The sequence below is a fragment of the Anguilla anguilla genome, chromosome 1 (assembly GCF_013347855.1).
Source record: "Anguilla anguilla isolate fAngAng1 chromosome 1, fAngAng1.pri, whole genome shotgun sequence".
Lineage (NCBI taxonomy): Eukaryota > Metazoa > Chordata > Actinopteri > Anguilliformes > Anguillidae > Anguilla > Anguilla anguilla.
In genome coordinates, this window is record NC_049201.1 from 12994592 (window position 1) to 13008615 (window position 14024).

The 14024-nt window shown below is 40.5% G+C and overlaps 3 protein-coding genes across 9 annotated transcripts in view; 1 reads left to right on the forward strand and 2 right to left on the reverse strand.

Moving 5' to 3' along the window:
• ttc7b (tetratricopeptide repeat domain 7B) overlaps window positions 1-2142 on the reverse strand; it is a 52416-nt gene extending 50274 nt beyond the window's left edge. For both annotated transcript variants that reach the window (XM_035423986.1, XM_035423978.1), the window contains exons 1-2: window positions 1939-2142; window positions 390-544 (exon numbers count right to left, since the gene is read on the reverse strand). In XM_035423986.1, coding sequence (XP_035279877.1) covers window positions 390-544; window positions 1939-2059 — 276 coding nt within the window. In that variant the 5' untranslated portion in view covers window positions 2060-2142. The remainder of the gene's footprint in view (window positions 1-389; window positions 545-1938) is intronic.
• Window positions 2143-3181: 1039 nt separating this feature from the next.
• On the reverse strand, window positions 3182-9505 carry brms1la (BRMS1 like transcriptional repressor a). Its single transcript, XM_035389102.1, has 10 exons — window positions 8648-9505; window positions 7907-7997; window positions 7585-7712; window positions 7330-7409; window positions 7068-7164; window positions 6380-6469; window positions 6148-6212; window positions 5966-6005; window positions 5552-5678; window positions 3182-5216 (listed from the first exon to the last, which is right to left on the reverse strand). The coding sequence occupies exons 1-10, from the start codon at window positions 8781-8783 to the stop codon at window positions 5099-5101; spliced, it is 972 nt and encodes a 323-aa protein (XP_035244993.1). The 5' UTR covers window positions 8784-9505; the 3' UTR covers window positions 3182-5098.
• A 415-nt stretch (window positions 9506-9920) lies between these two features.
• Window positions 9921-14024, forward strand: part of ralgapa1 (Ral GTPase activating protein catalytic subunit alpha 1) — a 61298-nt gene continuing 57194 nt past the window's right edge. For 4 of the 6 annotated variants that reach the window (XR_004762051.1, XM_035389047.1, XM_035389055.1 and 1 more), the window contains exon 1: window positions 9921-10309. Coding sequence is in view for 5 of the 6 variants with exons in the window: in XM_035389047.1 (XP_035244938.1) it covers window positions 10204-10309 (106 nt within the window). In the remaining variant the exon portion in view is untranslated. The remainder of the gene's footprint in view (window positions 10310-14024) is intronic. The other 2 variants (XM_035389078.1, XM_035389087.1) reach the window with 1 other exon arrangement.

A 14024-nucleotide genomic window follows, 5' to 3' on the forward strand; every position in this document is an offset into this window, starting at 1 on the left:
CTGAACAAAAATGCAACTTTCTACAGCAAATGGACATGCAGCTTCCACTCAACCTTTTTTATTGTGAAATCAACATCACCTTGCCAAGGATTCATATGTCAGTGTCTTCAGGAAGGAAGCTCAAATTTTACCTTGACATCAGATACTGAGGATTTTTTTCTCTCCACTCATCACAACCCATGCAAACAAGTGTTATAAGGGTCTGGCAGAGCAGCTAGGATCAGTGACATTTTCTAATGTCCAGAGTGAGGCTCACATTAGAATCAGCACATTCATACTAGTTTTGCTGCAGAATAAAATGCTAAAGACATACTGATATCTATCATAGAGGCCTTGAAAAGCCTACAAAGAATTCAGTGGACCCAGCCTGGACATCCAGCCCGCCGTACCTTGAGGTTGCCCCGGTCCAATGCGGCAGTCAGGTGCTTGCGGACCTCCACCAGCTTTGGCCTGAGGCCCCGCGGGCTGGCTCCCTGCTTGATGGGGTTCTCCTTCAGGTACTGCTGAAGCTTGGCCTCCCCCAAGAGCAGCTCCCCCAGGTCATCTGCGAGAGAGACACAGCTCCATAATAACCTCAACCTCACTCACCGCCAACCCTGAGCCCATACCATTCTAAAGATCAAGATCAAGAAGATACAGTGTTAGGTAACACTTCAGCCTCTTCATTACTATAATCTTACCAAAACACTAGAAGGCTGCTAGTTCTGACCACAAACGGGCTTCTAGGGTAAGATATCATAAAGTAGAATTATTATAATGTTTTTGCACATGAGGTCAGTGCCTCGATCAGGCGCATGCACGCACATTCCTTAGTTGGATTAGCTATTACAAGAGGTCAAGAGCTCAAGAGCTGTCAGCCATTGTGATGGCTTCTCACGTTCCTTAATCCTACCTTAAAAAATAAAACATTTTAATATGTCTTTAGGAACACAGTAGGGAAAACTTAAATGAAGACGTGGGCTTTATGGAACGTTGTAGAAAATACATAATAAAGCCATTAGCTACATGAATGCGTGTTTGTTTATTCAGGTTAATTAAAACTCTTGTACATCTGGTCAAAACGTCAGCTTAATGTCCATGCGACGCACAACTGAAATAGATAGAACAAAGTTTTTCGTGTTTACTTTATTTTAGCAAACGTAGGTTTTACATTCTTAATTCCAAGTAGCAAAATTAGCTTCGTAAAGTGTCATTAGGCTAGCAGTAAATTCTAGTACTAACTGCATTACAGGGGTTATTGTGAGCTCTTATTACAAGCTATTAACCGCAACTTGTCAGCTAGCTAACTAAAGTCAATTCACACGTAATTAGCTCGCCATATTATTACCTAGCTGGCTCACAAACTAGCGAGATGACAAGTGAGATTACCTCTGACAAACTGACATAGCTAACGCTGGCTATACAATAGCAATATAAAGCACCAATATCATTAACGTTAGCGTAGCTAGACAGAGCCCATTCACAAACGCTAACCTATACGTAGTAGTAACTAAGTTAATGCTTAGTGAAAGCCTGTTAAAATAATAAACGGCAGTTACGACATAAAAGGCTAGTGAACTGATACATAGTTCAGTTGCCACAAATAGTTGATTACTACTCAGTCTTAACAAGCTAGTTAGCCGGTTTGACAGGAGTATTTTCCCATAATCCTTGATAGGATACTGGGCTAGCTATTAGGCATATGACTTGTCAAAAAACAGGAAATGAAAACGTTTCAGTTCAAGGCAGGTCTTTAAACTTTATTTCTCGCATTATATCTCAGAGACAGCCGTAACCATGAACACGTTTTCAATATCGCTCCCATTCATTTCAAATGTCATACATATCTATTCACAATGTCGGGTCCAGGAAAGCCCGCGGCTTCCAGTAAAGGTGCAGGCCTAAAAGGCTTCAGCTAGCAGCAAGCTACAGCACATCTATTTTTACAGATTTTCCTACCGTTTGATATTAATTTTGCCGACAGCTGTCGCACAAGCTCGGGAATCTTGTCCCATTGTCCTTCGGACCGGCAACGTTCAATTTCAGTCTCTAATCGTGACCCAGACTTTCTCGCTGTCATCTTTCTCCAAACCTTAGACCGGAGATTTAGAGACCACAACAAACCAGTCCGAAAACTGCTGCGGCAGATACGCACACTACAAAACGCGAAACAGCGACACCAAAAGACTAAAAATTGTAATTTTATAAACGGTGAAATATTGATTATACTTTTACATTTTCACCTGTTGCACTGCAGTCCGAATCATGTTCCATGTAGCTTTCACGTATTTATAACGCATACACATCTATGTGTCTACTACTATTGCTTGGGTATTTAACAAAACGTACAACACAGTGTTTTGTTCGGACATGTTCTAGAATTTAGTGATTTCATTGCAGCTGCCAAACTCCTGCAAATTTGAGTCTGTGTATTCAGTTTAAGTCGATGTAATAAACTGTATTAATTATTATTATTATAATTGAAATTACTAAGATTTATTTGCTTATCAGTTTCAGAAAAAGCAGTTTCATATTAAATGATTGACATATAGAACAGGGCACAACAGCTAAACTGAGAAGTGCTGCAAATTAACATAAATAATTTCAGCTTTCACTGTTTCCACCCAGAATGTGGTTAAACACTTCCATATAAACACTCATATATGCAAAATAGTTGTCCAGTTCCTAGTCACTTAAATATCCAGAGGGTATGTTCTTTGGTTCTCTGTATTCTGGTATAGTAACAGAACGTATAAATTGTGGACAGAATTATTCATCCTCAAACTAATCAACACCTCCTATAACAGTATAGGAAATTCACTTTCTGTTGCTGGAGACGCCTGGTGGATAATCGGAATACATGTTCAAAAATAAACTAAAACGCCAGATCCTAAATACAATTTACTTTTGAGGTAGTCCGTGCGGTAAAAGTGTAAAACCCTTCACATAGCTCCACCCTTCAACTTGGTTTGCTGGGTAGCATCTATGATTTCTTTACCAACAGAAAAATTTATCAATTTTGTGTATCTATAAACCAACATGCCACACAAAATCCAGTTTACAATTGCATCAGTCCAACAGATACAATGATCAAAACTATGAAAACCAAACAATTTGAAACACAAAGTGAAATATATATTTATAGATGACAATCCTTGCAATTTCACAGAAATTGCTGACAAAGTGAAGCTCAATGCACCCATTAAATTCATAAACATATTTTATTGTGCATGCATCATATTAATGTTGTTTACATGAATAAAACAAATGCTTCGATAAAGTAACATGGTTTACAGATTACACAATAGTTTATATTCCAGATTTGCTGCGCAGTTTGTGAAAATATCAGTTACATACTGATTTTTTGTGACTAATAAACTATGCAAAAGAAAAATTCTGTACATGGGTCAACTATATTGAAGTATTTCTAAACTCCAAAATACAGAACATTATTTACCAAATAATCCCTTTATCCTTGCATGTATCAGATTTGTTATAGACTGCATTTTCACAGCTATACATTTAGAAGCAAAAACATTTTCCATTTTCTTTTCAAGAAATACCGACATTAATGTTACCACCCCAAATAAACCAACCTCTCCCATTTTACAAATTATCCTGATTCAATCAGAAGGACTAATGTTAGATTTGCACACATACAATTCATATTTTCAGCCATGTAGCTGACCATTTTAATATGATCTTGCACAATAACCAGTCAAAACAATACTACGTAAAAGATATAGCCATGTGAACATACAACTCCTTATGTGGTGATACTGTACAACCTCAGCTCCAAAACCTATAGCTGAACACACTGTACACAAACGGCACATTTCAGAATAACCACGCCAATGACAAAAATATATTCAGTCAAAGACAACCTCCCAGTAGGCCTGTATTGAAATCTCAATGGTAGCGGTACCGGAGATGATTTGTCTTGTAGCTCTAGCAGCTCTTGTGTTGGTGCCCAAGCACTGGAGGTTAATCAAACCACTGAAGCTCTGATGTTCCCGCTCTTCTGCCAATCTCTGGCCCAGGCTTTCCTCAGCTCATGATTAGGAGGCCTCTTGTGCCGTCTAAGCCTCTCTGAACACGTGGTGCTGTTTTAAATGGTCCATCTCTTATGAAGAGAACAATGCTGAATATCAAGGCAACGATAAGTACATTTGTCCTGAGTCTTCTTGGGACAGGTGCAATCCAAAAAAAAGCACCCCCCCCACCACCACCAAAAAGACTGACTGAATAAAACAGGAGTGAATGTAGCAAAAAATATTCAGAAAGAAAACCTAAACATAACACCCCCACCCCACTATAACCATTTAATAATGACCTGTACAAAACTTCTGGATAAAAGCTAAATGATTAATCCACAGGACTACTTACATTGCTTGTACAGTATCATTGCAAAGTAGAAAGCCCTCACATACTGAAGAACAGACTGCTCTTACCATGGATAAAACATATACACATTCACAGACTGAAGCAGGACAATCACAGCTGTTTGCAATGACAGACGGCAGTGACGAACAGATAAATACTGCATTGAAAAAAAACAGAATATGCTGATAGTGTCAATACTTGACATGAGGTAAAATCAACCTTTTACCCCAGGCACCTACAATGGAGGAAGACAGCTCTTTTTACACAGCCATTGCAGGACTACGATGGAAATCAAGTTTGGCACGCACTTCCTGTGGTATGAAATACAGGTAAAAGATCTCTATAAGGCTTTTAAGACTTGGTCCATAATTGTCTCATGCAGCAAATTACAAGCAAAAGACATAAGAAAATTTTGGCTTTTAAAGTGTCAAAAAAATATTCCATCCTTCCCTCCAAAATGACCTCTAGGCAGAGGAAAATGAACTCCATCTTCTCCTGTGGAGAGCCTGAGGATTCCTGACCCACAACAAACAAACAAGCACACACTAATGCACCAGCACGCACACATGCTACGAGAGCTGAGAACTTAAACCCATGCAGTGGAACAGTTTGCAAAATTAAACCCTGGGGAGGAACAACCATCCGCTTTAAACACCCATTAAGAGTAAGGTATGCAACTGCCACAAGTTTCAACCTGTGTTGAATGGATCGAGGGGGGGGGGGGGGAAGGCTAGCATTAGGGGTGTTTTATGGTGTATTTGCCTTTCTGGAGCTGAGAAATGTACAGTTTGGATTTGCTGCCGTCGAGGCGTTTGAACCAAACTTCATCGTGGTTGATGGTGGTTATTATGGCACTGTGGAAAAGAGGCAGAGACGGATGATTAGGCACCACCAACATTCCCTGGGTTGAATTACATTATATCACATTAATCCAGAATGACTTACACAACTTTTTAGCATTTTAACATAGTATCTATTTCACAGCTGGATGCATACTGAAGCAATTTAGATTAAGAACCTCGCTCAAGGGTACAACAGCAGAGTCCTACCTGCAGCCTGCAACCTTTGGGTTACAAGCCCAGTTCCCCACCCACGATTACTACACTGCCACCCACAATAAAGAATAAAGGCATGAAGGAGAAATGTAGCAATACAATTCATCATCACATGCTTGATAGCAAAGATTCACCTTGTTGGATATTCGTCTTTTCTGTCGATGCAAATGGTCTGTCCCCGGGAGTACCACTCGCCGTCATAGAACAGACGCCCCTCTTCTGACCGTGCGCTGTGCTGATGCTTGTCACTCTTGGTGGAGACTGCAATGTTTTCATGGCAAAATTACTCAAAGCTAAAAAGGCTCATGGTCACAGATGTAGCAAGATCTATATTATGGCAGCCTTTACTCTTAAAGGATCTTAAAACCTGAACACCGTAATGGTCGCTTTGGTCACATCATTCTGTTTAAAAAAGCTTCATTAAAATATCACTTTAAAGAACCACAAGTCATGCATGCAATCTTTGCATTTTATTATTTTTTAGAAAGAAACATAAACAAGTTAAGACTTCTGTATTGGTGAGAATAGGGAGGACACTATGACATTACCATCCGTCTTTACTCTGTGTTGTCCCAAGGTTGCCATCGCCTGCAAGACATGAATTTTAATGTGAAAAGGCCAACACAAATTTCTCTCAAGTCAAGTCAAGTTTATTTATATAGCACAATTCATACAATTGAATGCAGTTCAAAGTGCTCTCATATTTTTAGAAAGTTTAAAGAAAAAATACCTTTCTAATTGCCGTCCAGTCTTCAAGTATATCCAAGTCTTGCAACATGTAAACTATATATGGCCGTATGCAGGTTAAGGACGAAGCTAGAAAAAAAGTTCTAACAGCATTTAACTTATTTCAACAAAATGCACTACCTGCAACAACCACGGGGGAGGCAACACACACAAGCAGCCAAGATATCCCATACAATACAGACCAAACTCAGAATGTTAGATGTTAGAAAGGATATCTGATACAACAACTGGCTTCTTCTTTTTGTCTGGGCTGAAGGGATCTTTCTTCTTATTCTTCCTGGATTGCAGCTCATCATTCCACAACTCTAAAGTAACAAATAACACAGAGTATTAGACAAAGAAAAGATTGTTAATGTTCATAACAGCAAACTTAACAGTCAGCAGACTTTTATGTGTTTTTGTGGTCTGTGGCTTAAAATGGTTGTGACAAAAATAAATCAGATACCTTCCACAGCTGAAAAAAAAAAAAATGTTGTTAAAAATGCACGCAATTTAAAATGAACCAGTTTTCCAGTGCAACATCTGCACTCATGAGCGAGTCTGTTAAATCAGACACATACAGCTACTGCTTAAGGTTGTCTCCTAAACCTTAAGGCGGATACTGTTGCACTTGTTTGCTCAAAGACATGCTTTTCCTAGTGTGTGCACGTGTTCCCTTTCCTTCCTTTCATTCTGCCCTTGTTAGATCAACACACTTTTTACAGATGTCCGAATTAGCCATTCAATCACATAATTAGTCATTTGAATGTGTCATTCAAGTGCCTACATGCACCCCTGGAGGACAATACAAGTTTAAATCCCTTCAGGTCATGTGACAGAGACAAGCTGGTAGCCCTGGCTCTAAGGTATGAGGTCATGTAATGACACTGCGCTACACCCCAGGCCGCATCTGCGCGGCGTTACCTGACGTGATGTCTATGCTGTGGCGGTCTTCCTCCAGACGCCGTATCTTCTCCTCGAGCTCGCTCTGCACCGTGTCGAACAGGAGCAGCTTCTCGCTCTAGCAACAAAAATCCGTAAATTAATTAATAAATGCATGAAAGAGGCTAATGTAATGCAGCAACTGAACAACCTGATGACGATAAAATAAGTGCGTTACAGAAAAGCAGCCGCATGTTAAAGGATATAAGGGGACTGAAGCTGGTCTGCCTGTGGTCACGCTCACCTCCCAGTGCTGGAATGCAGCTTGGATCTCACAGTCACATTTGTTCTTTACAGACTCCAAGCACAGCTCTCGATAGATCCCTGAAAGTAACATTGGATGAACTCATTAGGCTAGCTCTTTCGAAGATAAACATCAAGAATGCATCAAGAACACATTTAAATGAGTTTAAATGAGTGGTAGTCTTCCTTCTTTGCGTGGAATGAAGCTTAGGTGTACAAAAGTGACATTTACAGCATTCTTAAGAGTACGACTTACCGGCAACTTTGGTTCTGATCTGCATGTTCTCCTGCAGGTTGGCTAAGGGCTCCAGGTACTCTGGTGCCTTCCCTGCTATTACCTCCTGCAGCTTAGCATCCACCTGACTTAGCCTTTCCTTATAGAGCCTGCCAAAAACAAAACCACTTAAGCCTAACTTGCAATAGTGTTACTACATATGTAATAAGATTTACAATTAACAGCATCCTTTTGCAGAAACCCAAACTAACCGCCCAAAAGTATTTGTCAAAAATATCACTGAACAAGTACAACTACTTAAATAAACACAACAAACAAGAAAATGAATAAAGCAATATCTCACTGGTCTTTGAGATCTGTGAACTGTTTCTCTAGTTTGGTCATTTCCTCTAAGCATTCCATTCGTCTCTTCTCGCAGTCCTCATCGTCCATCTCTACGGGAGTAAGAACATTCAACATCACGTTTCTGCACCACTTCCCACAGAAGATAACCTCCATTTAAAAAAGAAGGCTAACATGCGGAACTGCGCATGAAATCCCCCAAATATACCGCTGATGTGGTAGCATTATTGCCCATCACAATTGAGGAATGGAGGCAAGTTTTTGACAACTGACAGTGTCAACTGCTCAGCGAGTTCTATATTTCGCAAGGAACACCCCATTGTACTTAAAATACTCTTAACTACTACAAAACATTGCAAAATATAAGCGTTGCTAAATAAGGTGTTATAGTCTGTCAAGCATTGAGCTTCCTATAACGTTAGCTAGCATGCGAATAATGCATGTCAAATTAATTGCATGTCCCCTTCTCACATCTAACTAAATTTTCCATGAAAAACGGACTGGTCTTGTAGATTAGCTATTTAAGATAACTATGGTTACCATGAATACTGACATCGCAAGCTATCCAATGTTAGCAGCAAGCTACTGTTTCAGTCACCATATTATCCGCCCATGCCACCAACTGAACCCCAGCTAGCGAAATTCAGTCGCAGTTCACTGTGTGATACACTGGCCAATGTGCTTTTTCCTGTTATGCCAAATTCAAAAGTAATTTAAAGAACTCTTGATAGCGTCAAGTTACCTGAACTGTCTCCATCTTCAGAAACGGACGAGCTTTCAGTGTCCTCCTCGTCGGAGCTGCTTCCCTCTTGCTCCGGATAATCAACCTCCATATCCTCATGGTTACTTTCTTTCTTTTCACGAGAGTGAACCGGCATTGCCCTGTGTCCGTATTCAGCCAGACCAGATAAATTAACTAGCTAATTAACGTTATTGGGTAGCTGACCACTTGAACGCGAATGTTAGCTATTTATATGAACCTAAAAAAGGAAAAGTAGTTTGTGCTGGCTAGTCAACTAGCTTGCTAGTAATATAGCTAGCTATCCAGTATCCTAGTTTGAGTATCACGACAAAAACAGAACGGTTAGCATTTGGCTTCACCTACTTGCTGGAAAGGCAACTAACTAGCTACTATTCTGCTTCAAGTGTACTCTTTGATTGTATTGTCTGATACTCTAAAAAAATAGATCTTTTCGCACCCACCAAAAACCATAGAATAGAATAGTCAGAGAATGGTTGACTGGCGGGGAATTTGCTTTGACTGGATTTATATGGGTATTGTAGTTTTTGTGTTTAAATGCTGTAATCTAAAACAGTCGTCATAGGGAGCGGTTGAACTACATTTCCATAACTAGAGATGCATTTCGGTTCAGGGCCTTTTCGTTTACCAACAGAGAATACATTTTACAAGACCTTGGTAATCGATTTCTGAGGGAAGTAAACTGGAGTTTACTAGCCAAATTAACTATCCACGCTAATTTCTTGCCAGCAATATCACAGCTGAACTCCTCAGTTAAATATCCAAGATAAATAAAACACAAGTCTACTCTTAAAAAATAAGTTATGTAATACTTATGATAGTAAATAATGATCCCTGTAAGTAGTTGTTCACTTCCAGTGCTTATCCAATCCCATATAACTAGGCTAATGCTATTCGGTCTTAATCATAACTATCATTTGAAAAATGTGCTAGGAGATACAACAACCATAACTGGAACCCTGGGTCATTAAACAGTGTAACTTGACATCCCATAAATAACAATTGAATCACTTCATTATAGCTTGCCAGCAGTCGATAAATACTTAGTACTAGTTAGCATGATGTCTACGTATTGTAATTAGCTTTAATCTATGCATTTTAGTATTTTACCAATTTTTATAAGACATTTAGTATCGTTACTTTGCTAGCTAATGTTGGCATTTCGCTCACGAAAGATTTGTGCTACTTGCTGCGTTGAATTGCTCTGATTTCCATTAACTTGTTTTTCTTCTTCCGAATCCGCCATGTTTTGAGATTTATTCTGTTTTTGGGAGAGGTGTGTTGAGTGCCGTCCTGGGCAGATAGCTACGTTTCAGATGTGATTTTCTGCAAAATGCACACCTCTCCGCGCGTTTTATTTATTTATTTTCATTTTATTATATACAGAGGCTTGTGAATTCTTACCACTTCTAATGTTAACGGATCCTGACCTGTAGCGAGCTAGCTAGTTAGCTAGCTAGCTATAATTCATATTGAAGATTAGCTAGCTAACAAGGCAAGGGTTTGCGCCCTCCTCTGAATTCCTTCTCGCTTTCGGAATGTTTTCAAAAAAGCCTCATGGGGACGTCAAAAAATCAACACAGAAAGTGTTGGATCCAAAAAAAGATGTATTCACCCGCCTGAAGCATCTGCGAATCGTTATAGGTAAGTCCCAGAATGCTATAGCTTGCTATCTCTATATATATTACCTAGCTAATCAGCTAACGTTGGCTGGCTAGCTAGGTAGCAATAGCACTTCGTTATCCATCTGCATTCTCTGACCGAGCGTGGCGGAGCGAATTGCTCTGGTGGAACTGCAGCAATGTTGAAGTAGCATACGCTTTTGCGGTATAGTTTTAGGGTAGTCAGTTCAGATTTGTTGTTTGTGTTATCTGCTCTTAACGTCACCTCAGTGTTGAGATGGTGCGTGTTGCCTTTGTAATGCGTATTGATACATACAATGTGCGTGCCTGAACAATTTAGGCTTGCTCGCTAGTGGTAGTAGTGGGCAGGTTGTTGGATATTCGACTTCATTAACTCAGCACTAACTTTATCTAGCTTGCTAGCGAGTTGTAGCGTTTTTGCTAACCAGATTTCTGTCCCGTGAACAGGAACTCGGTTATCTTGGTTTAGCTAATGCCACCGTAGTTCGGTGGGTACGTTGGTGCCGGAGAAGAATTGTGCCCATCGGCATGTGCACGATATTTTGTTGTTCCTTGAAAATAAAGAAAATCTTTCATTTTTGGGGTAATTCATTTCCGAATTTATTTTGTCACCCGCGGTCACACCAGTGATGTACTACTTTCGAATTCAGAATTATGACAGTGTCAGATTAAATTTACCGTCTCCGTGTTCTTATGTTAACCCTAAACCGTTTACAAGTGCATACATTGAACTTAACTGAGCATACTCTGCATACATCGTTTTTAAGTGTGGCTGCGGTTTTGTTTGTGCTCCTGTTTTGTTGTTCTGCTTGAACATGGGCTTGGCAGTTTGTGTTGCTGTGTATGTGAGCTGCAGCAGCAAGCAGCTATTTCCTGTGGGGTCTGTCAGGAAGGTCCAATAGAAGAATTGCAGTCGAATACCCAACGGGCTAGAATGCACAGTTGAAACCCTTAAGCCCAATTTGAACGTTTTGCTTTAACTTTTATCACAACGTATTTCTACGATTGTCTGGTCGATTGGATATTTCTCTTGGTCTGGGGATACAGTATTAGTGTTTTGCTTGGCCAGTGAAACATGGCTACAGTAATTGGTGCTGTAAAATTGCTGCCCCGTCAAATGAACCTGTTTCCTGTATTGTGTTCAACGCAGTTGCCAGACATCCTGTTCCCATAGTCCCTTTGTGATTGTTGAGGGAAGAGAGAGGCTCCTTGCGTGACTCAAAGACAGTGATGGGCATTATTAAAGCTCCACAACACAGTGGATGGAGTCAAATTAAAAACAATCCACAGGCTCTCCAACATATTTTATAGATGGAGTGACATAAACCTGTAATTAGAGATCTTTAATATGGTAAGAAGCATGTAGCCTAATGAGAGGACGTGTTGATGGCATACATTAGACTCCTTAATATGCAGTTGCTTAAAACACTGTGAGAAGAGGTGCATTTCCCTTTCTGCCTCCTGCTTCCTGCTCTGGTGCATATTGCTTTTTGAGATAATTGAGACTACTGAGGGCAGAAGAGAGGAAATTCACTCAGTGAAACTAATGGGTGTGCCTTGTTCACTGCGTCCATAGGGGACCCTGAACTGTGATGCTAATCACCAAGTTTGTGGAAAAGCATTGCTGCGCGGCCAAAGCGGCAGCTGGGGTGCTGGGTTTCTGGGGCGTCGTGAAGGCTCTGATGTTACTTCTGCCTCATTTGCTGTTTTGGGTAATATGCAAAAACAAGACACAAACAAATTAGTTGTTTGGACTGCGAGTCAGATAATGGGCACGGCTCAAGTTACAGTGTCTGATCTATACCGAAATCTAATGTGCAGGAAGATGTGCTTAATCTTTGGCAACGGTGGCCACCCACTGCACGCCAAAGTGTGCAATATGAGTAGATGGGGGAGTGACAGACTCCTGGAGCACAAAATACACACAAGGGGATGTGGGGCAGCCAAGAGCAGTCCAGCAGCCAAGAGGTTTTAAAATGAGAATGAAATTAGCAATGTTGTGTTGATGTGTTTGTTTTATATTTTATATATTTTGTGTGTACAGATTTTTAAATTTATTTTTGTATGGGAATTGCAACAAAATTAATTTCCCTGAAATAGGACAACGAATTATTATTTGACTTGGCTGTTCTGTGGTTCACAGTAAGAAACTTACACAAATTAAAATAATAAGTACCCCCTTAAATGCTAATGATAGGTAATCTGATAATGCTTTAAAATATAACTTATTCTGAATATCTGAGATGCACTGAAAGCAGATGTGCATCCATTAGTCTAACAGATTCTGTTTTTCATTATAATGTTTGCAGATTAGTTAGGTTACTGATAAAAAATGATTTACTAATGTATTTAAATTGAGTTGACATCCAGATTTTGATGGCTGTATAATAAACCTGAAAAATGCAAAACCAGTTGAGCAGCTGTGCTTCATCCAAATGAAGAATCGAGACTCAGGTATACAATCAGTGAGTTACTGACATTGGTTCAAAATGGAGTGTGACACAGTGGTACTCTGGGTGCATCACTGTATGATATTTTAGGCAGTGTTTAGCCTAGACCGTTTGTCTCTTAGAGTTTTCTGTTTAACAGTCTGCTGTGTTGCGAAGGCCATTCTCTATGCTCTGTGTGACAGGAAGATCTGCTCTTAAAAGAACTTGAAACCGAGCCCTGCTTGAAAAGCAGTGTTCCTTTGCATGGAAAAGAACACAAACAGCCCCAGTATACTTTTCTGTGAGGGTTTTATAAACAACTTAAGGAGGAAGCATAACTTTTGTATGTTTTCAGTGGACTGTCACATACCATCTGATAGTGCCATGTCCTTGTGTGCTATACTGGGAAAGGGTTACTTTTGAACCGGAATGAGTATTGCAATCAACAGGTCCTTCCTTTAGCCATTATTTCCTCCTGGAGTTCTGACAAAATGTATTAAATGTGTTTCTGTAATCTAAATGATTTTCCGAAGGTAGCGTTGGGTGTTAAATGCAGAATGGACTCATTTGGATGGTGGATGGGTGTGGTCTGCTATAATGCTGCTAGCTGAACTTGCAGTTAAGGGTATTTTCCTGATAGCATCTGAAGACTAAAACTTGCCCTGCATGAATATTCTTCTGTCATGATTTTGATGAGAATGAACTGAATAGTTCAAAGTACTTCATATTGACAGATTCACTGTGGGACTACTGTCTTGCAGAAACGGATTTGAAATTGCCTTGTGCATTTCAGTGTACTCTGGCTTTTCATACTGAACATCAGGCCTCTCTTTAGATTTGCATCTTTCCACAGGTTCTGTGTAAACAAGACGAGAAGTAAGGCAAGGTCACCTTAGACTCACAAGACCGGCCGAAAGCAGGAGAGGCCATGCGGGCAGAACGCAACGCGAGCGCTTTACACGGCGTCTGTCGGCAGGTTGCATGAGGGAGTTCGGCTGTGTTTGTCCCGTCACCGCGGCGAGATGCGCTGCAGCGGCCGAGAGGGGCCCTCAGAGTGGTAAAACGCCGGCGGTCCGGCCCTCAGAAGCTCTGCGGGGGAGTCAGGGGCCCGATTAAACATGACAGGCCCATCAGTGGGAAAAGTGCTAGCGTAGCAGCTCGGCCTCCGCACCGCTCTGTGTGTTAAAGGCTCTCCCTGCATCGCCCGCCTGTTAAAACCGCTCCCCAATGGCCAACTTGCGTCTGCCAAACAGCTCCAGTTGTTGCGTGGTTGGCCCCTACTCTTGC

Excerpts from the sequence above, each read along its gene's own strand:
- brms1la (XM_035389102.1), bottom strand. The coding sequence starts at position 8,783 with ATGCCGGTTCACTCTCGTGAAAAGAAAGAAAGTAACCATGAGGATATG. Across the intron at positions 6,006-6,147 it reads ACTGGACGGCAATTAGAAAG|GCGATGGCAACCTTGGGACA; the intron begins GTATTTTTTCTT and ends CATGTCTTGCAG. Across the intron at positions 5,217-5,551 it reads AAAGACGAATATCCAACAAG|TGCCATAATAACCACCATCA; the intron begins GTGAATCTTTGC and ends TCTTTTCCACAG.